This window comes from Schistocerca gregaria, chromosome 5, assembly GCF_023897955.1.
Source record: "Schistocerca gregaria isolate iqSchGreg1 chromosome 5, iqSchGreg1.2, whole genome shotgun sequence".
NCBI lineage: Eukaryota > Metazoa > Arthropoda > Insecta > Orthoptera > Acrididae > Schistocerca > Schistocerca gregaria.
This window is the reverse complement of record NC_064924.1, coordinates 511,269,996-511,292,323: the sequence shown is the minus strand read 5'-3', so window position 1 is coordinate 511,292,323 and position 22,328 is coordinate 511,269,996. Positions and strand designations below refer to the sequence as shown.

Genomic DNA, 22,328 nt, shown 5'->3' with positions numbered 1-22,328 from the left:
AATCAGTACCGTTTGTTGCATTGTTGTATTTGTTGTGAATTACGACATATATCCAGCTGTAATGTTAGGTGACTCACCCTGTATATAAGTTCATGACACCCAGTCTTACAAATTTACTGTCTCCGATAGACACACGTCCAGCTCATCCGCTGCAAAAACTCCCCATTTCCCCACATTCACCACTGCTGGCGGCTCACCTCCAACTGCGCAACGCTACGTGCTGTTCACATCCAACTGCCCAACACTACAATAGCGTACACTCCAACAATGGAAACCAATCACAGCCTTCACACAGCACAGTCATTGATTTTCGTATAGAGCGCTACGTGGCGTTATCAAGATAAAAACCTAAACAGCCTACTTACAACACTGTCACTCCTTTCGGCTCCCATTTCTCCTCGAACCACACACCCCTACTACGAAGATATTCTACTACACGGTGGCGCAACCTATTGATCGCGCAATGGTTCACTAATAATAACAGCTACACCTTGCTACGCCGTGTGGTGTTTTCCAGCTTTGCACCACCTACACCACCTAGGCTCACTGTTACTCTGTTCCGAAATTCACGTTCGGTGGCCAACAGATCGAGTACCAGGTTAAAGTACGCGTAAGTAACTCAGTAGACCACTGAACTCGGTTTGTGCCAGCATAGACCTGTTTCTAGAGTCATGTGAGCATAAAAAGCAGATGCAGCCTAGTGCAAACACCGCTACGGTCGCAGGTTCGAATCGTGCCTCGGATATGGATGTGTGTGACGTCTTTAGGGTAGTTATGTTTGAGTAGTTCTACGTTCTAGGGGACTGATGAACTCAGAAGTTAAGTCCCATAGTGCTCAGAGCCATTTTGAACCTACGTCACTGTTTTACCTCCCTCCCTGGCCATTTACGTACGTAGTTTTTTTTTCCGAATAATTTCGGTCGACTGCCTACGACGCTATCCCCACGGGTTGCGTCACCCGCAAGAGTATTCTAATTTTCATAGTACGAGAAAATGCTGATTCGTATCATTTAACGTTAATTTTTGGATACTTTCTATTGTTGAGTGAAATTACGAATGTGCTGATTGACTGATATTCTCTTCTTACAGGTAAACATTACAGACGTTTCCTGCAGACGGAATTGCGGACAATGGACTGTCGGTGGAGCAGGGATCCAACCGAATACCAGAAGCGATATTGCGAACTGTTGGGTGACGTCTGCGCGTATGAACCCAATACCTGCCGCGGTCTGTTGATACTGCGAAAAAAAGTGGGTTACGCCATATACGGAGTACCAGACGAAAAATCGAAATGTAAGAATGCCCACACTGGGTACAGTGACAAAAAGTACGATACTATCAAGGATGTCGTGGAATCAATAAGAGGACGTAAACAAGGAGAAGACAAGACGCAGAAATCAACTTGATATGGCAATTATATTTGTCTTTGTGGAATGGGAGAAGCAGGTGCTGCAGTACCCTGTGTTCAGAATAGAGCTCACGAAAACCTTGTGGAAATTCGTAGATACTAATTGTCGTGTTTATTCATCATGGAACGATTACTTGATATTTAATGAACTACCGGAAGGGAAGTTTTGTTACCCTGTCAACGGCATCTACCGTGGTGGCTACGGAGACAAAGTGGAGCTTCAGTGGGGCAGAACACCTGCAGCAGAACCAGCCAGAAAGGTAAACATATTGGTGTATTGTTTGTGCTTAGCTCTTATAGTTAGATTACTTATTATGTTGTCAGATTCATCTATTGGTAGTAAGTACAGGAGGTTCGGGTCCATAAGAAGTTTTTGCCCATATACGCACCTACGTAACTGTAGCATGATTCAGTATGTAATACCCTTCGCTTCCATAATGTGGAACCACACGTTGTTTAAAACGAGTTTTACCTCCTCAACATCAACTATGATAATCCAAGTGACGTCTCTGGCTCGCATATGCTGTCTCAATCAGACTTAGCTACTGTCGTTACCTCAGTGGCGTTCAAACTAGCGCTCGCCAAATTAGATAAAACGTATTAGCGTTCTGTTTGACTCCGGATCGGTGCTGTTTCTCAAAATCTGATCTGTGGTTTTGCCTCGAATGCAGCAGGAATTACTTTGCTTTTTTGGCCGAGCGGTTCTAGGCGCTACAGTCTGGAAACGCGCGACCGCTACGGTCGCAGGTTCGAATCCTGCCTCGGGCATAGATGTTTGCGATGTCCTTAGGTTAGTTAGGTTTAAGGAGTGCTAAGTTCTAGGGGACTGATGACCTCAGAAGTGAAGTCCCATAGTGCTCAGGGCCATTTGAACTATTTGAACTTTCCTTTTTCGACGGTAATCCCTGATAGATTAATTTACTGTGGGTAGAATCCAAATTTATGTAGCTCCTCTCCCAATTGTTTACAAATTAGCAGTTGTTTAGATCATCTGTCGTTTTTCAATTACAATAAGAAAGCTCTGAAGTATAACCCCTGCTTAACAGGAAAGTTTCCTTGCTATCCGCTCTTCAAATTGCTTTTCTAGGATAAATACTTCGTACGTGATTCACCTTCCTCATCAAACTTAAATAAAGCTGTTCACGAAAGCCGTGCAATTGCAGTGGCCAGATGTGATGTATATTTTCGCTGATGAGTAGAAAATAAATGACCAACCATCGCCTTCTTTTGTTGTGAGATTCAAGAGTGCTCTTCCCACACACAGAACATGTCAGTTAAACACAAAGGCGTCGGCGTTCAAGCATGCTGTTCAGTTCTTCAGAAATCTCGGAATGAGCAGGATCTTCGCCGTAACTGCAACGTTCATTGTACATTGGGCTTTCAGTAACTCAACAGCAGTGAAGGATAACTTTCACTGTAAGAGAATGAAGCAGAAAGTGGTTTAGCTACTGCACTATGGAACTTAAGCGAGCTTTCTCTCGGTGCCAGCGCCCTAAGAAAGCTTACAGTTGATTATCCGTTATTTAAATGCATCCAATGACATACGTCAGCTAAAAGGAAAGGCATGTAACGCATCGAAAAATCTTTTGCTTAATACACTCATTACTTCTTTAACGATCATTCATCTACCAGTGCAGAATGGTTCGTCAGCTAGAAATTATTCTTGCATCTAGTTATGTGGCGACTTGCCTTCCTGAGAGCTCAAAGGACTGGCGCCATCATTGTGTTTGATTGTTAATGATGAGAGCGTGAGATCATTTGAATAAACAAAACTTAACTTATTTCATCAACCAAATTTCCTGTTCAGAAACTCAACTGAGACGCGATCATCGAAAGCACGTGTCGTGATTTTGTTCATTGCAAAACCTGCAGATAGTTTGCACAATATATTACCTCCCAAACGAGTGCACGATATTCATTTGAATATTACGTGGATCTGTACAGTAACTCCGCCTCTGAGTGGGTTTTGGCTTAACAGTTGACACCAGTTTTGATATTTACTAAAGTTCTGAGCTTTTAGCTTTCCGGTATGACCACCTGTCCCTGTAGCAAAGAAATAAAACCCGTGGATCTCTAATCGCTAAATTATCAAAATGTGTCTCCTACTAGGTGGTGTGATGATGATGTTTGGTTTGTGGAGCACTCAACTGTGCAGTCATCAGCGGCCTTACACATACCAATTTTTACACACACCTATTTTTTTCACAGTCCAGTCAAGCCACTATAACGAATGATGATGATGAAATGAACAGGACAACACAAACACCCAGTCCCTGGGCAGAGAAAATCCCCAACCCGGCCGGGAATTAAATCCGGGACCCCGTGATAAAGAGGCAGCAACGCTAGCCACTGGACTACGAGCTGCGGACACTGGGGTGAGTGATTTTTCCGGGAATATAAATGAACCATTGGGGACAGTAAGATTCAGCAATGTTAAAAATAAACGAGAGATGGTATTAGGGTCATCTAGCACCTTTAATCTTAAGTAATTTGGATTCATCTAATGACCCTAACAATGAAACCGAATGACAACCTTATCGAGAGTAGTGAATAACGCTGTTGTAGGTGATAACCTGATTCGTTGCCTACTACACGTACTAATGCGATTGTTCCTGACAGAGAGTTAAATGTTGTTTCGCTCAAAAATTGGACAAGAATTGGACAAAGGTGCTGAGATCGATCGCTTAAAATGACCGGTAGCGTTCACAGACCAAAAAAAAAGCATTAAGTTTCGTTGTCGACACAAACACGGATTAACCTAAACATTTCTCCCTGAAAAATTTTTTGGATCGATAGATCCGTCACGCTTTCTTTCAATCTGCCGAACCTCCACCACTCTAAGTACCAAAACTTTTCTGTGTATTGTGTATGTCAGCAAAATACCGACAAAAAAACCGTTTCTAATTAAATAGCCGTTGTAACGTCCGCCCAGCATACTAATTAAAATACTGTTTAATAATCTACGGTGCTTATTACTCTGAAATTAAATATTCAGATCCTACAGTGCATAGTGACCGCGTTAGTAGCTCACCTTTCCTTCTCACCTAGTGAGAAAATACATGTATTTATACATTAAGATTAAAGAGTCGTCAAATGACTACTTACTCAAAATCCAAATGCTGTACAGTGTTAAAATGTATCTAACACTGTGGGATTAAAAGTACGCAGATATTTAGGAGACTCCGTCCGAAGAGGCCTCGTAAAGCCCACCGGCACGGAGCGACCGCCGTGTCATTCTGAGCCGATAGGCGTCACGGGATGTGAACATGGTGGAGGCATACGGTTAGCACATCGCTCTCTCGGCCGTTGTCAGTTTTCGTGGCCGGAGCCATTACTCAGTCAAGTCGCTCTCCTATTGGCTTCACAAGGGCTGAGTGTATCCCGCTGGCCAACAGCGCCTTGCAGACCCTGAAGGTGATCCATCCAAGTGCAAACAAAACCCGACAGCGCTTAACTGTGATTTTCGGGAACCTGCATTAACACTAGGACTGTCGACATTTTTTAAAAAATTATCGGGAGTCCGATATATCGATATTTAAAGAAAACTTACTGTCGGCTCTCGAATTATAGTGAAGAAAATTATCGATATATCGACATACCGACGGAAGAAACATCGACATACTGGCCTATAAAAATATCGGCTGCACATTGTATTTTGAGGCACTGATTTATAAGAAATTCTTCCACTCCATATGTGGCACACAGCAAACCAGTGCTTAACAGTATTGGTTAAAAAGTCTTGGTTGCAATTTTATTTTTTTATTTTTCAAAGACGCATTTCGCCATATTTAGGCATCTTCTTATTATCTTAATTTGGTATATCTTAGAAGAACCCTTTAGTCAGCATAGCCGAAGGGCATCATCTAATACACTCCTGGAAATTGAAATAAGAACACCGCGAATTCATTGTCCCAGGAAGGGGAAACTTTATTGACACATTCCTGGGGTCAGATACATCACATGATCACACTGACAGAACCACAGGCACATAGACACAGGCAACAGAGCATGCACAATGTCGGCACCAGTACAGTGTATATCCAGCAATGCAGGCTGCTATTCTCCCATGGAGACGATCGTAGAGATGCTGGATGTAGTCCTGTGGAACGGCTTGCCATGCCATTTCCACCTGACGCCTCAGTTGGACCAGCGTTCGTGCTGGACGTGCAAACCGCGTGAGACGACGCTTCATCCAGTCGCAAACAAGCTCAATGGGGGAGAGATCCGGAGATCTTGCTGGCCAGGGTAGTTGACTTACACCTTCTAGAGCACGTTGGGTGGCACGGGATACATGCGGACGTGCATTGTCCTGTTGGAACAGCAAGTTCCCTTTTCGGTCTAGGAATGGTAGAACGATGGGTTCGATGACGGTTTGGATGTACCGTGCACTATTCAGTGTCCCCTCGACGATCACCAGAGGTGTACGGCCAGTGTAGGAGATCGCTCCCCACACCATGATGCCGGGTGTTGGCCCTGTGTGCCTCAGTCGTATGCAGTCCTGATTGTGGCGCTCACCTGCACGGCGCCAAACACGCATACGACCATCATTGGCACCAAGGCAGAAGCGACTCTCATCGCTGAAGACGACACGTCTCCATTCATACCTCCATTCACGCCTGTCGCGACACCACTGGAGGCGGGCTGCACGATGTTGGGGCGTGAGCGGAAGACGGCCTAACGGTGTGCGGGACCGTAGCCCAGCTTCATGGAGACGGTTGCGAATGGTCCTCGCCGATACCCCAGGAGCAACAGTGTCCCTAATTTGCTGGGAAGTGGCGGTGCGGTCCCCTACGGCACTGCGTAGGATCCTACGGTCTTGGCGTGCATCCGTGCGTCGCTGCGGTCCGGTCCCAGTTCGACGGGCACGTGCACCTTCCGCCGACCACTGGCGACAACATCGATGTACTGTGGAGACCTCACGCCCCAGGTGTTGAGCAATTCGGCGGTACGTCCACCCGGCCTCCCGCATGCCCACTATACGCCCTCGCTCAAAGTCCGTCAACTGCACATACGGCTCACGTCCACGATGTCGCGGCATGCTACCAGTGTTAAAGACTGCGATTGAGCTCCGTATGCCACGGCAAACTGGCTGACACTGACGGCGGCGGTGCACAAATACTGCGCAGCTAGCGCCATTCGACGGCCAACACCGCGGTTCCTGGTGTGTCCGCTGTGCCGTGCGTGTGATCATTGCTTGTACAGCCCTCTCGCAGTGTCCGGAGCAAGTATGGTGGGTCTGACACACCGGTGTCAATGTGTTCTTTTTTCCATTTCCAGGAGTGTATATCAGGCCAACATCGCCTTCGTTAAACTCAATAAAACATTTCAGGTGGACGCGAGTGACACCAAGATGTGCATAACGCTTTCCCGTTAATAGGAGCGACAGTTTTTACTTAGTTTAACGAAGGCGATGTTGGGCTGATATATTAGACGATACCCTTCGGCTACACTGACTAAAGCATTCTTCTAAGAAATACCAAATTAAGATAACATGAAGATGCCTAAATAAGGAGAAACGCGTCGTTGAAAAATAAAGAACAAAGATCGAACCAATACTGTTTTTAAACAATACTACACTGACTAAAGGATTCTTCTAAGAAATACCAAATAAAGATAACATGAAGATGCCTAAAGAAGGCGAAACGCGTCGTTGTAAAATAAAGAACCAAAATTGCAACCAAGGCTGTTTTTAACCAATACTACACTGACTAAAGGATTCTTCTAAGAAATACCAAATTAAGAAAACATGAAGATGCCTAAATAAGGCGAAACGCGTCGTTGAAAAATAAGGAACCAAAACTGCAACCAAGACTGTTTTTAACCAATACTATTAATTTATTATTGGATATTCTGTAAATCAAAAAGCTAGCAGACTTCTTCTACATCTACATCTACGTGGACACTCTGCAAATCACATTTAATTGCAGGGCAGAGATTTCATTTAACCAGCTTCATAATTCACTATTATTCCAATCTCGTATAGCGCGCGGAAATGAAGAACACTTATATCGATCCGTATGAGCTCTGATTTCCCTTATTTTACAATGGTGATCGTTTCTCCCTATGTAGGTTGGTGTCAACAAAATATTTTCGCATCCGGAGAAGAAAGATGGTGATTGGAATTTCGTGAGAAGATTCCGCCGCAACGAAAAGCGCCTTTGTTTTAATGATATCGATTCCAAATCGTATATCATTTCAGTGACACTTTATCCCCTATTTCGCGATAATACAAAACGTGCAGCCCTTATTTGAAGCTTTTCGATGTACTCCGTCAGTCCTGTCTTGTAAGGATCCTACATCGCGCAGCATATTCTAAAAGAGGTCGGACAAGCATAGTGTACGGCATTCTCCTTAGTAGATCTGTTGTATTTTCTAAGAATCCTGCCAATGAATCGCAGTCTTTGGTTAGTCTTCCCCATAACATTTTCTGTGTGTTCCTTCGAATTTAAGTTATTCGTAACTGTCATGACCACTTAGAACAAGAACTGAAAGGAAAACATTGCATTTTCATGCTTGACGGTAACCACTTCCATAACGATGGTAACAGCATGTAAGTGGCACAATAAATGGTATCCGACGGGTCCGTCGTTAGTTTCGCCACACATCGGATTTCACTGGAACACTTAATGTCGACTACCCAGTTTTCCGTTTCTGCAAACGCCAGTGAACTTGCAGTTGTAGTGTCAAAACTGAGTGGTGAAGTTAAACGTTGGAGTTTCTGTTGGAAGAGCCGAGCGCCTACTACGGCAGCATTTCCCCTCGCACGTCTCTGCCCTCCGCAAAGAGCAGTCTCGTAATTTAGATTTTTGTTCACCCGGTTCAGTAACTGTTTCTGAAGAATGTCGATGTGAAGAAATAACATACCAGCTGCGATAAAAATTGTTTCTTGACGCAACAAAAAATGGCTCTGAGCACTATGGGACTTAACATCTCTGGTCATCAGTCCCCTAGAACTTAGAACTACTTAAACTTAACTAACCTAAGGACATCACACAACACCCAGCCATCACGAGGCAGAGAAAATCCCTGACCGCGCCGGGAATCGAACCCGGGAACCCGGGCGTGGGAAGCGACAACGCTAATGCACGACCACGAGATGCGGGCTCTTAACGCAACAGGTGTGCTATTTCTTAACATGGGAAATCTTGTTATCCATTCACCCCACCACCCCGAGTGCAATCACACTTCTTTTCTGTGCCACTTATACCTGCTTCACTAACTCAAATATAAAAACTGGACGCGACGGAAGCTCCAAATGTGGTAACGCTCCTTCATATAGTGAAAGCAAAATTATGTTATACTACTATTTAAAAAGAACGATTTCAAATATTTGCCGGTAATTGCGGATAAAATGTAATATAAAGAAAAATGTCGGCATTCGATATTGGCGTTCACATATCGATATTTCGGTTATTCGATGTATCGGTACTTTATCAATAGCCCTAAACTCAAGTGTTGCTTAGAATTTGCTAAACAAGTGTGTGACTTATGAGGAGCTGTTCGTCATTTGAACCCCATTCTTTTTAGCTTCACGCATTTCCACTGTCTGGCAGCACCATGGAACTCCCTTCCGGTGATACCGTGCGATTTCTTACAACCATCCTCAGCAAGGCTGGACGGACGCAGCGCGCCAGCACATGAGGTCTGCCTGTTCCTCGCCTAGATGTGGCTGTTCATTCGCATTTCCACTTCACTGTCACATAATGAACAGTCGACATGGTTAGCTTCAAAAGGATTGAAATCTCTCTCACAGATTTGTTACTCGGTTGAGATCCAGTGACCACTCCACGTTTGGGCTCACTGAGTTCTCCAGACAGACACTTGTTGCTGTTCTTTTTTCTCTCTTGACAAACTACTTCCGGCCTCCAGTTGGACTAGTGGGTCTAACACTCATGCCATCTAGTGGTCATTTCTGAATTATGCAGGAATGTCTAGATATTTCCGATCAGAGTACAATAGACGTTTCATAAGCCGTCTGCTACATTACACACTGTGGCCTGAGTGTAAAACGTAATGCCTCCGTACCATGTAACCACAGTGCGGATATTGAGCATCCACGAAGAAGAGCAGTGGAAATGGTCAAAACCGTAATCTCAGGATCTTTGGAGAAAGATGCTAATTATTATTAAAAAAAGCATTTTCTGTTTAAATTCAAACGTTCAAATGTGTGTGAATTCTTATGGGACTTAATTCCTAAGGTCATCAGTCCATAAGCTTACACACTACTTAACCTAAATTATCCTAAGCACAAACACACACACACCCATGCCCGAGGGAGGACTCGAACTTCCGCTGGGACCAGAGGCACAGTCCATGAGTGCAACGCCGTAGACCGCTTGGCTAATCCCGCGCGGCTATTTAAATTCCTTGGCATACTTTGCAACTCCTTGAAAATGATGACTGCCAAATAAGGTTACTCGTAAATGCAGCGTAATTTTATAAGCTGTCATTCCTTACTTCTGTAAGCGAGCAAGAGGAGTACCTCACAGAAATGGGGCAAGGAATGTTTGGCAACGATGCTACACTTTTTAATTACTCCAATTTTTACAGTGTATGACACATATCCTCTGTATCGTAATACATCACTTTTATATAGTACGATTCCAGTCAGCTTGATCCACCCATCGTACTACATACCCAAAAGCAAGCACAAAACCAAGAGCTATTCCATTTATAGGAAATAGGTATCTTCTCAGTCTTTCTGAAGCGCGGAAAGCCAAATATTGTGGATCTGAGATGGGTCTTCAGCGATAACGATGAAAGAAATTGAGGTCCTGTGCAGGCAAGTTGCAAATGCTCATATTTTATTGATTGGCGACCCCATGGAGTGCTCTGTGCACAACGACCGTATATGTTAAATTAAAAGGAAGGTCAGCGTTGGCCGTCATATTGATGTTTCATTGATAGCAGAATCGATTTTAGATCACTTAGTCATCATCTTCAGTGCTGTAAAAATTAAACTCAGACACGGGTATCAAGTTATTAATGACGAAAGTTACAAGCAATCACAATAACTCAATATTGTGATCGCTTCTCAGTTTTGGTTATTGATAACTTGATAACAGTGTCTGAGTTTAATTTGTACAGCACTGTAGATGATCACTACGTGATCTAAAGTCGATTCTGCTATCAAAGAAACATCAATATTATGGCCAACACTGGCCTTCCTTTTAATTGCTCGTATTTTGTCTGACTGCTAAAGATTTTCCTTCAAAGCCACTACAGCATCTACGTTTGGCGGATGGTCTGAAGCGATTCCCCAAACTGACGAACTCATTGTACTGATCTGGACACTTTGTAGTGTCAGATCTCTTATAGCCCAGCATCACATGTTGCATCACTAACTGAATGTTGAAAAGAATATCAATGTTTTCGGCTACATTTATTCTGAGGATTCCTTGAAGCGAAACAGTCTTCCTTACTAAATCTTTCTTTATTTACAGGCAATGACGCGTTTCACCTTTATTGGGCATCATCAGATTGACGCAAAAATCTATGTGGGAAACCAGTATTTGTCCATTAATGCCCGTATACATCGTTAAGATAAAATTTTATCTGTAACCATTGTCCTTTCGTTGGTTTTCCATATTGATTTTTACGTCAATCTGATATGCCCCGAAAGGACGAAACGCGTAATTGCCTGCCACCGAACTTCACTAATTCCCACTATATCTAACTTTAACCTATCCATTTCCCTTTTTAAATTTTCTAACCTACCTGCCCGGTTAAGGGATCTGACATTCCACGCTCCGATCCGTAGAACGCCAGTTTTATTTCTCCTGATAACGACGTCCTCCTGAGTAGTTCCCGTCCGGAGATGCGAATGGGGGACTATTTTACCTCCTCAACATGATACCAAGAGGACGCCATCATCGTTTAACCATACAGTAAAGCTGCATTCCCTCGGGAAAAATTACGCCTGTAGTTTCCCCTTGCTTTCAGCCGTTCGCAGTACCAGCACAGCACGACCGTTTTGGTTAGTGTTGCAAGGCCAGATCAGTCAATCATCCAGACTGTTGCCCCTGCAACTACTGAAAAGGCTGCTGCCTCTCTTCAGAAACCACACGTTTGTCTGGCCTCTCAGCAGATACCCCTCCGTTGTGGTTGCACCTACGGTGCGGCGATCTGTATCGCTGAGGCACGCAATCATCCCCACCAACGGCAAGGTCCATGGTTCATGGGGGTAGGTTTCTAGACTTAGAGAAATCTTTTGACAATGTTGACGGGAATACTCTCTTTCAAATTCTGAAGGTGGCGGAGGTAAAATTTTGGGAGCGAAGGCCTATTTACAGTATGTACAGAACCAATATGGCAGTTATAAGAGTCGAGGGGCCCGAAATGGAAGCAATGGTCGAGAAGGGAGTGAGATTTTTTAGCCTATCGCCCTAACCGCCGTCTGCTTCACGTCTGCTGTGCAGCGAGCTACCTTAATTTAAGTATTATCTGTATTTTTCTTACTTGTCACTTCTTCTTCTGCGTGTTTTTGCTTTTAGGAAGCTTTAATAGTAGAGTGCTATTAAGTGTTCCATAGATCTCGTGTGTGTTTCGAATACAGTCAGAGAGTCCCTTTAGTCAGCCATAGTGCTCGTAGTGCTAGTGTTTGTTTTCAATACCGTCCAGAGACAGGTAGTGCTATTTTCCTTGTTTCTACAAGAAGTGGTTAGCAATCACAGTTTAGTCAATAATCAACCGCCTTTAGTGAATTAGCAGTCTAGTTAAAAGCTGATTAACACTCTATAGTAAACTGATTTCTTAGGATGGCTAGGATGTGTGGCTGCTGTGTACGGACGCAGGAGGAACTGGCCACTCTTCGCGAACAGCTGAGCGTGTTGATGGCCGCGGTCAGCCGTCTTCAGGCTGCTGCCTCGGAGTGTAGCGGTAGTGGGGAGTCTGGTGCGTCGCATGGTGCACCCCAGGTGTTAGATGCTTCACCCACTGTCCCTGCTGTCGAGACATCTTCGCGGGTGCCGGGCGCGGTTGGGCCACCCTCTCCCCAAGGGGAGTGGCGGGTTCAGCGGCGTTCGCGGCGCACGAGACGGAGGGTCAATGTGGAGGCTGGCCGTGTGGCATCGCCCGCTCTGCCTGTGAGTGGACATGTGGCTGCTCCTTCAGCAAGGTCCGAGCAGGCACACGGGGGGAGGGGTTTATTAGTTATTGGGAGCTCCAACGTTAGGCGGGTGATGGAGCCCCTTAGGGAAATAGCGGAAAGGTCGGGGAAGAAGGCCAGTGTTCACTCTGTCTGCTTGCCGGGGGGTCTCATCCGAGATGTGGAGGAGGCCCTACCGGCGGCGATAGAGAGCACTGGGTGCACCCGACTGCAAATTGTTGCTCATGTCGGCACCAATGTCTCTTGCCGTCTGGGTTCAGAGGTCATCCTCAGTTCGTACAGGCGGTTGGCGGAGTTGGTGAAGGTGGAAAGCCTCGCTCGCGGGGTGGAATCAGAGCTAACTATTTGTAGTATCGTTCCGAGAACCGATCGCGGTCCTCTGGTTTGGAGCCGAGTGGAAGGCTTAAACCAGAGGCTCAGACGATTCTGCGGAGAGCTGGGGTGCAAATTTCTCGACCTCCGCTATCGGGTGGAGAAATGTAGGGTCCCCCTGAATAGGTCAGGCGTGCACTACACGCCGGAAGCGGCTACGAGGGTAGCGGAGTACGTGTGGAGTGCACATGGGGTTTTTTTAGGTTAGAGAATTCCCTCCCTAGGCCCGACAAGACGCCTCCTGAGACGCGGCAAGGCAGGAGTAGGCAAAATGCAACAAGGAATAACAATATTAATGTGCTAATAGTAAACTGCAGAAGCGTCTATAGAAAGGTCCCAGAACTGCTCTCATTAATAAACGGTCACAACGCCCATATAGTACTAGGAACAGAAAGTTGGCTGAAACCAGACGTAAACAGTAATGAAATCCTAAACTCTGATTGGAATGTATACCGCAGAGATAGGCTGGACAGTGAAGGGGGAGGCGTGTTTATAGCGATAAGAAGTGCAATAGTATCGAAGGAAATTGACGGAGATTCGAATTGTGAAATGATTTGGGTGAAGGTCACGGTTAAAGCAGGCTCAGACATGGTAATTGGATGTCTCTATAGGCCCCCGGGCTCAGCAGCTGTTGTGGCTCAGCACCTGAAGAATAATTTGGAAAATATTTCGAGTAGATTTCCCCACCATGTTATAGTTCTGGGTGGAGATTTTAATTTGCCGGATATAGACTGGGAGACTCAAACGTTCATAACGGGTGGCAGGGACAAAGAATCCAGTGAAATATTTTTAAGTGCTTTATCTGAAAACTACCTTGAGCAGTTAAACAGAAAACCGACTCGTGGCGATAATATATTAGACCTTCTGGTGACAAACAGACCCGAACTATTTGAATCAGTTAATGCAGAACAGGGAATCAGCGATCATAAAGCGGTTACTGCGTCGATGATTTCAGCCGTAAATAGAAATATTAAAAAAGGTAGGAAGATTTTTCTGTTTAGCAAAAGTGACAAAAAGCAGATTACAGAGTACCTGACGGCTCAACACAAAAGTTTTGTCTCAAGTGCAGATAGTGTTGAGGATCAGTGGACAAAGTTCAAAACCATGGTACAATATGCGTTAGATGAGTATGTGCCAAGCAAGATCGTAAGAGATGGAAAAGAGCCACCGTGGTACAACAACCGAGTTAGAAAACTGCTGCGGAAGCAAAGGGAACTTCACAGCAAACATAAACATAGCCAAAGCCTTGCAGACAAACAAAAATTACGCGAAGCGAAATGTAGTGTGAGGAGGGCTATGCGAGAGGCTTTCAATGAATTCGAAAGTAACGTTCTATGTACTGACTTGGCAGAAAATCCTAAGAAATTTTGGTCCTATGTCAAAGCGGTAGGTGGATCAAAACAAAATGTCCAGACACTCTGTGACCAAAATGGTACTGAAACAGAGGATGACAGACTAAAGGCCGAATTACTAAATGTCTTCTTCCAAAGCTGTTTCACAGAGGAAGACTGCACTGTGCTTCCTTCTCTAGATTGTCGCACAGTTGACAAAATGGTAGATATCGAAGTAGACGACAGAGGGATAGAGAAACAATTAAAATCGCTCAAAAGAGGAAAGGCCGCTGGTCCTGATGGGATACCAGTTCGATTTTACACAGAGTACGCGAAGGAACTTGCCCCCCTTCTTGCAGCTGTGTACCGTAGGTCTCTAGAAGAGCGAAGCGATCCAAAGGATTGGAAAAGGGCACAGGTCATCCCCGTTCTCAAGAAGGGACGTCGAACAGATGTGCAGAACTATAGACCTATATCTCTAACGTCGATCAGTTGTAGAATTTTGGAACACGTATTATGTTCGAGTATAATGTCTTTTCTGGAGACTAGAAATCTACTCTGTAGGAATCAGCATGGGTTTCGAAAAAGACGATCGTGTGAAACCCAGCTCGCGCTATTCGTCCACGAGACTCAGAGGGCCTTAGACACGGGTTCACAGGTAGATGCCGTGTTTCTTGACTTCCGCAAGGCGTTTGACACAGTTCCCCACAGTCGTTTAATGAACAAAGTAAGAGCATACGGACAATCAGATCAATTGTGTGATTGGATTGAGGAGTTCCTAGATAACAGAACGCAGCACGTCATTCTCAATGGAGAGAAGTCTTCCGAAGTAAGAGTGATTTCAGGTGTGCCGCAGGGGAGTGTCATAGGACCGTTGCTATTCACAATATACATAAATGACCTGGTGGATGACATCGGAAGTTCACTGAGGCTTTTTGCAGATGATGCTGTGGTGTATCGAGAGGTTGCAACAATGGAAAATTGTACTGAAATGCAGGAGGATCTGCAGCGAATTGACGCATGGTGCACGGAATGGCAATTGAATCTCAATGTAGCGAAGTGTAATGTGATGCGAATACATAGAAAGATAGGTCCCTTATCATTTAGCTACAAAATAGCAGGTCAGCAACTGGAAGCAGTTAATTCCATAAATTATCTGGGAGTACGCATTAGGAGTGATTTAAAATGGAATGATCATATAAAGTTGATCGTCGGTAAAGCAGATGCCAGACTGAGATTCATTGGAAGAATCCTAAGGAAATGCAATCCGACAACAAAGGAAGTAGGTTACAGTACGCTTGTTCGCCCAATGCTTGAATACTGCTCAGCAGTGTGGGATCCGCACCAGGTAGGGTTGATAGAAGAGATAGAGAAGATCCAACGGAGAGCAGCGCGCTTCGTTACAGGATCATTTAGTAATTGCGAAAGCGTTACGGAGATGGTAGATAAACTCCAGTGGAAGACTCTGCAGGAGAGACGCTCAGTAGCTCGGTACGGGCTTTTGTTGAAGTTTCGAGAACTTACCTTCACCGAAGAGTCAAGCAGTATATTGCTCCCTCCTACGTATATCTCGCGAAGAGACCATGAGGATAAAATCAGAGAGATTAGAGCCCACACAGAAGCATACCGACAATCCTTCTTTCCACGTACAATACGAGACTGGAATAGAAGGGAGAACCGATAGAGGTACTCAGGGTACCCTCCGCCACACACCGTCAGGTGGCTTGCGGAGTACGGATGTAGATGTAGTAGATGTAGATGTTAGTCAATCTCTATATTCAGCAAACAGTAAAGGAAACAAAAGAAAAATTTGCAGTAGGAATTAAAATAAATGGAGAAGAAATAAAAACTTTGAAGTTTGCCGTCGACATTGTAATTCTGTCAAAGACACCAAATGACCTTGAAGAGCAATTGAAGGGAATAGACAGTGTCTTGAAAGGAGGATATAAGATGAACATGAACAAAAGCAAAACAGGGATAATGGAATGTTGTTGTTGTTGTCTTCAGTCCTGAGACTGGTTTGATGCAGCTCTCCATGCTACTCTATCCTGTGCAAGCTGCTTCATCTCCCAGTACCTACTGCAACCTACATCCTTCTGAATCTTCTTAGTGTATTCATCTCTTGGTCTCCCTCTGCGATTTTGACCCTCCACGCTGCCCTCCAATGCTAAATTTGTGATCCCTTGATGCCTCAAAACATGTCCTACCAACCGATCCCTTCTTCTAGTCAAGTTGTGCCACAAACTTCTCTTCTCCCCAATCCTATTCAATACCTCCTCATTAGTTACGTGATCTACCCATCTAATCTTCAGCATTCTTCTGTAGCACCACATTTCGAAAGCTTCTATTCTCTTCTTGTCCAAACTAGTTATCGTCCATGTTTCACTTCCATACATGGCTACACTCCAAACAAATACTTTCATAAACGACTTCCTGATACATAAATCTATATTCGATGTTAACAAATTTCTCTTCTTGAGAAACGCTTTCCTTGCCAATGCCAGTCTACATTTTATATCCTCTCTACTTCGACCATAATCAGTTATTTTACTTCCTAAATAGCAAAACTCCTTTACTACTTTAAGTGTCTCATTTCCTAATCTAATTCCCTCAGCATCACCCGATTTAATTTGACTACATTCCATTATCCTCGTTTTGCTTTTGTTGATGTTCATCTTATATCCTCTTTTCAAGACACTGTCCATTCCGTTCAACTGCTCTTCCAAGTCCTTTGCCGTCTCTGACAGAATTACAATGTCATCGGCGAACCTCAAAGTTTTTATTTCTTCTCCATGAATTTTAATACCTACTCCAAATTTTTCTTTTGTTTCCTTTACTGCTTGCTCAATATACAGATTGAATAACATCGGGGAGAGGCTACAACCCTGTCTCACTCCTTTTCCAACCACTGCTTCCCTTTCATGCCCCTCGACTCTTATGACTGCCATCTGGTTTCTGTACAAATTGTAAATAGCCTTTCGCTCCCTGTATTTTACCCCTGCCACCTTCAGAATTTGAAAGAGAGTATTCCAGTCAACATTGTCAAAAGCTTTCTCTAAGTCTACAAATGCTAGAAACGTAGGTTTGCCTTTTCTTAATCTTTCTTCTAAGATAAGTCGTAAGGTCAGTATTGCCTCACGTGTTCCAACATTCCTACGGAATCCAAACTGATCCTCCCCGAGGTCCGCATCTACCAGTTTTTCCATTCGTCTGTAAAGAATTCGCGTTAGTATTTTGCAGCTGTGACTTATTAAACTGATAGTTCGGTAATTTTCACATGTCAGCACCTGCTTTCTTTGGGATTGTAATTATTATATTCTTCTTGAAGTCTGAAGGTATTTCACCTGTCTCATACATCTTGCTCACCAGCTGGTAGAGTTTTGTCATGACTGGCTCTCCCAAGGCTGTCAGTAGTTCTAATGGAATGTTCCCGGAATGGAATGTAGTCGAGTTAAATTAGGTGATGCTGAAGGAATTAGATTATGAAATGAGACAATTAAAGTAGTAGTATTTGGGAAGCAAAATAACTGGTGATGGTCGTGGTAGAGAAGATATTAAATGTAGACTGAAGAAGAGAAATTTGCTAACGCTGGGTAAGATTTAAGTCTCAGGAAGCATTTTCTGAAAATATTTGTATCGAGTGTATCCATTTTGGAAGTGAAACATCGATGATAAATAGTGTAGGCAAGAAGAGTATAGAAGCTATCGAAATGTGACGCTACAGAGAAATGCTGAAGATTAGATGGGTAGATCACGTAACTAATGAGGAGGTACTGAATAGAACTTGCGAGAAGAGGAATTTTGATTAGAAGAACGTATCCTTTGATAGTTTAGTAGTATTGGGGGAAGGACGGAGCGTAAAAATCGTAGATGGAGGCCCAGGCATGAATATACTAAACAGATAAACAGATTCAGAAGGATGTAGGTTGAGGTAGTGACTCGGAGATAAGGCAGCTTGCACAGGATAGAGTTGCAGGGTGAGCTGCATCAAACCAGTGTCTGTGCTGAAGACCAGAACAACAACAAGGCTCAACATTTCCGCTCACATGTGGCTGGCTGTGTTTCACGCGTTTGTGACTGAATATGGTCATTGTGCTAAATTTTCCTTCCTCATAAAGAGGCCTGGTCACTTGGGTCGCCTCCACTAAACTATCCTAAAACATTAGAATGACAGATCTTGGCGGCTGTCCCAACTGTCTCTAGTCTGCTCTTTCAACAAAACTTTTACCATCAAGTTCCTTTAAATACTACTCAGTCTAACTTCCTTAGTTATCTCCTCGACTTAACTTACTGTTAAAGTTCTCTCTACTGGCTCCTAGGCTCTGGGAATCCAGGTCTCAAGAATCTGAACAACAACTGTGTCAGAACGTAGTCTTGTATTCCACTTTTCGCTCTTATAAGCAAGGACTATGCTTAGCAGAGTAAGTGTCGCTGCAGAGGGTGGTACGACAACAGTCAATGTTGTTTCACTCTGGTACTGATTTTCCTTGTATTGACTCACATGCTTAGTCAGAATCTCCAGGGAAATTCGACCCTCATTCTTGCTAACGAGTATGTCTGCGGACTGCAATAACTCGGGTTCGCAAGTCTCGTTTAACGTAGATTTGTAGCTGGTAACACATCCATGCGTTTTTTTGGCCAATACAATCGAGGTTGCGAAATGCTTACATAGGTTATCACCAAAATTGGGGCGGGTAGATGGAAAGCAGGTCCCACTATTTCACATGATGTCCCGTGTGCTAATAATCGACTCCCGTCTATAAACTTTTTGCTATCGTGAGTTTACCACGCTCGAAACAACTGTCTACAACTACTAGTTTATAAAAGGTAGAGTATAGCCAATGTGCATTAATCTGCTGGGAGTAGAGCTCAGGTCTAACCAACTCGTTCTCGCAATCCTTCTCCGCTTTCTGACCCAGCAGTATATTCAACTAGCAGGAACTTCAGCGTCCTGGAATTCTGACCTTCTTCACTACCCGTTTGAAAAAATCGTGACCTCACTCCTCTTACACTTCTGTATCTCAACTTCTTCCATTTACACCTACATGCTGTGTAGCCAGTAACAACCGTTGTATATTTACTCTGACAAACTTCTTCAGCACCCCCCACTTAATGGGATATAAGTAGACTACACAATATTGGTACTACCCCTGCTTTCCCGCTACCGGAAACTTCTTAAATATACACGTTTGCTCCATGCTTGCTACTACTGTGGCTATGTCAAAACAAAAGAGTAAATTGAGGATAATGGGCAAAGGCGCTACCTTCGTAGTGTGTGGATAAGTTGAGAACTTGGGTCTGACGGGAGGCGTGCTAGGGTAGTCCATGCATTTGCGGGGACCACTGTGAGCAGATAGCTTAGTGGTCAGCGCGTCTGTCTAGTAATCAGGAGAACCAGATTCGAATACTTGTCTGGCACAAATTTTCAACTTTCCCCATTGATTTCAATCAAAGCCCATTCGCAGCCAGTGTCTGTAATCCCTTTGTGCCTTAAAATCTATAATTCCGTGATCCATCCACTGACTTCTTAGGCGTGACTGCAAGTCTGGCACACCACGGGCTATTAATCTCTTCGATAATCTCATCCTTCAGCTGCTAATAGATAAATTTTTCCAAAAACAGTTGGAAAAATTTCGGTGTCCCATACATTTTACGGTAGAGTGGTGGTTCATTTACTTTTGGTATCCGGTATTGCATAAAATATGTCGCTGACAGTAGCATTTTTGGAAAGTACAAATCTCTAAATTTCCTGTCACTTCTCCTCAGGTGCTTTACCTTTCCTCGTAATGTTGATTCAGTGACTTTTGGCGAATGGCTGTTACCAACACTCCTTGTGTCCCACTTTTCCTTCTCCAGGAGACCCACTATGGCGATCAACAACCACTTCATTAACCTTAAATCCTTGGCGCTGAAAGTACAGGTACCATTTTCCCACCGTTTACTCTCATACGCTCTCAGCACTTCTCTTCAGTGAGCACTCTGCCATATCGAATATTTGATTTATTTACAACGTTTCCACCAGACATAAGCTATATTCAGCATTAACTCAAACCGATTTCCCAGTACCCACAGGTACACAGTTGTGTGAGTCGAATCTTAGAGTGATCGTAGTATAAGTAGTCTGTCATTCGTGATAGATTCACCTCACCGCATCCCTACACCGGCAGCGGCTTCACCCAACTTATAACGGTACTTTGCGGGCAGGCGTGTCAATTAGCATCATATTAATGAAAATGGGGATAAATAGATTTTATTTTCGAACAATTAAAAAGAGGAAACTAATACGAAACTTTAATAACTGCACAGCAATACTAAGAAGCAATATAATAAAAAGTAATATAAAGCAAAGTAGCAAAGACCAAGCGGGACAGAAAGATATAGGGGCACGTTTGTTTTTTAATACATATAAAAGAACATATAACACATTATTGAGATCTCTACCTACAGTTATTGCGATCGGGCTAGTCGATGAAAAAGTGGTACGCGACTGCGAAATCCGTTAAGGGGGTTATTTAAAGACTTCTCAAGCACGTTTAAAATGCATTACGTGTGAGGAAGTGATCAGAGACGTTTATTGTCGGGTGGAGTGAAAATGAATTCGACAACATAATTCGAACTTTGTGTTAGCTGGGAAAAATACTCTTGGGAAACTATTATGGTGTTGGAACCCATGGAAGTTGTCCGCAACGGAAAGCTATAGTTTACGTAATTCTGCATTTTATAAAATGGTTAAACGTGTGTGTGTGCGAAACGTTAATAGAATCTTATCCTTGGACGGTTGCGGGAGTAACTGATACAAACAACGCGCCAGCATAAAAAATATTTCGCTTATTGACTACCAGGTATTAATTAACGGGGACCTAAAATACTAAAAAAGAAGGATAGGATCGTCACCTCCAATTTTGGATTCATATTTCATATTTAATTAGTGAAAAGAGAAGTGTTAATAAACAAACTACATTTCAATTTTATGCACGATTTTGGCTTCATTACGTAGTCTTGACTACGTGACAAACAATATCTGTGGAAGTTGCATGCAACGTATCGTCATAATATTTAGCCAACCAATATTGTGGGACACCAAAAATGTAAATGCATGAAATTGTTCTTACAGCGGATGTATAATGTGTGAGTGCGACGAACTATATTGAGAAACTGAACATCCATTACGTACTTGCATGTTTATCTGCGAAAATGGTCCTTGTCGGTACATCAGCATAGAGTTCGAATAGAATCGCTGGAACATAGCAAACCATTCTGATTAATCGAACATCTAAATACGCATAATGCTGTTACCACCAGGATGTGTTCTTTCTCCTCACCTCCGTGGCAGCAATTGAATTAAGAGTCAGCCGGGAAATACATTTAAATCAATTGACGACCATTGAGCTAGCGTCACGAATTTTCAAACGTCCACTGCCATGTATGAAGGCGAGTGACACCACGAGTGTTAACGTCGATCGAGGGGTGTCGTCGTGATCGTATTGAATGACATTGAGCGGTTACAAACTGAAACATTTTCCTGTCAGGGTCCATCATATGGTACCAAACATCGATTTTGGCACAGTGCTGATACAAGATATCCAACCCCAGAGACATGTAACCCTCACTCACATGTGGCAATACCGCTTGACATTGTATGAACTGAACCATACCCAGGCAAAAATCGAAGTCCACTGATCCCAACTGTGTGACACCTTCATTCGCTAACACGTAATCTGTACCATGGTGGATTCTATTACTTATGTTCCAGCAGATCAACGCTGGCAGCTGCCACATACGACCCTGTGTCCAACAACATTCTGCAATTCCCTTTTCGTAATGTCCCTCTGACAGCACAATCCACCTATGCATACGACTTCATAGTATTTAATCTTACTGGGATTGACCATTGGTGGACCTTGGGTTTCCTTTGACGTGTAATGTCTAGTTCTTACAAGGTTCTCTACCTCTGAAACTACTGAAACCTGTGGCTCTACTCCCTTTGTCCCGAGGATGGCATCACTGCCACCTCATACGCCCTGTTTTTCATATCTATAACACCTTATACTGGTTGAAAACAGCGTCTCTCTGACGTACACTCTGACTGACGTGTCAGTTTCTTCAAATT

General features: G+C 43.7%; 1 protein-coding gene across 1 annotated transcript in view; it reads left to right on the top strand.

Moving 5' to 3' along the window:
• LOC126273398 (uncharacterized) overlaps window positions 1-22,328 on the top strand; it is a 93,568-nt gene that overhangs the window by 27,102 nt on the left and 44,138 nt on the right. Inside the window, exon 3 of the mRNA XM_049976951.1 lies at window positions 1,364-1,668. Within this exon, the coding sequence (XP_049832908.1) occupies window positions 1,364-1,668 (305 nt within the window). The remainder of the gene's footprint in view (window positions 1-1,363; window positions 1,669-22,328) is intronic.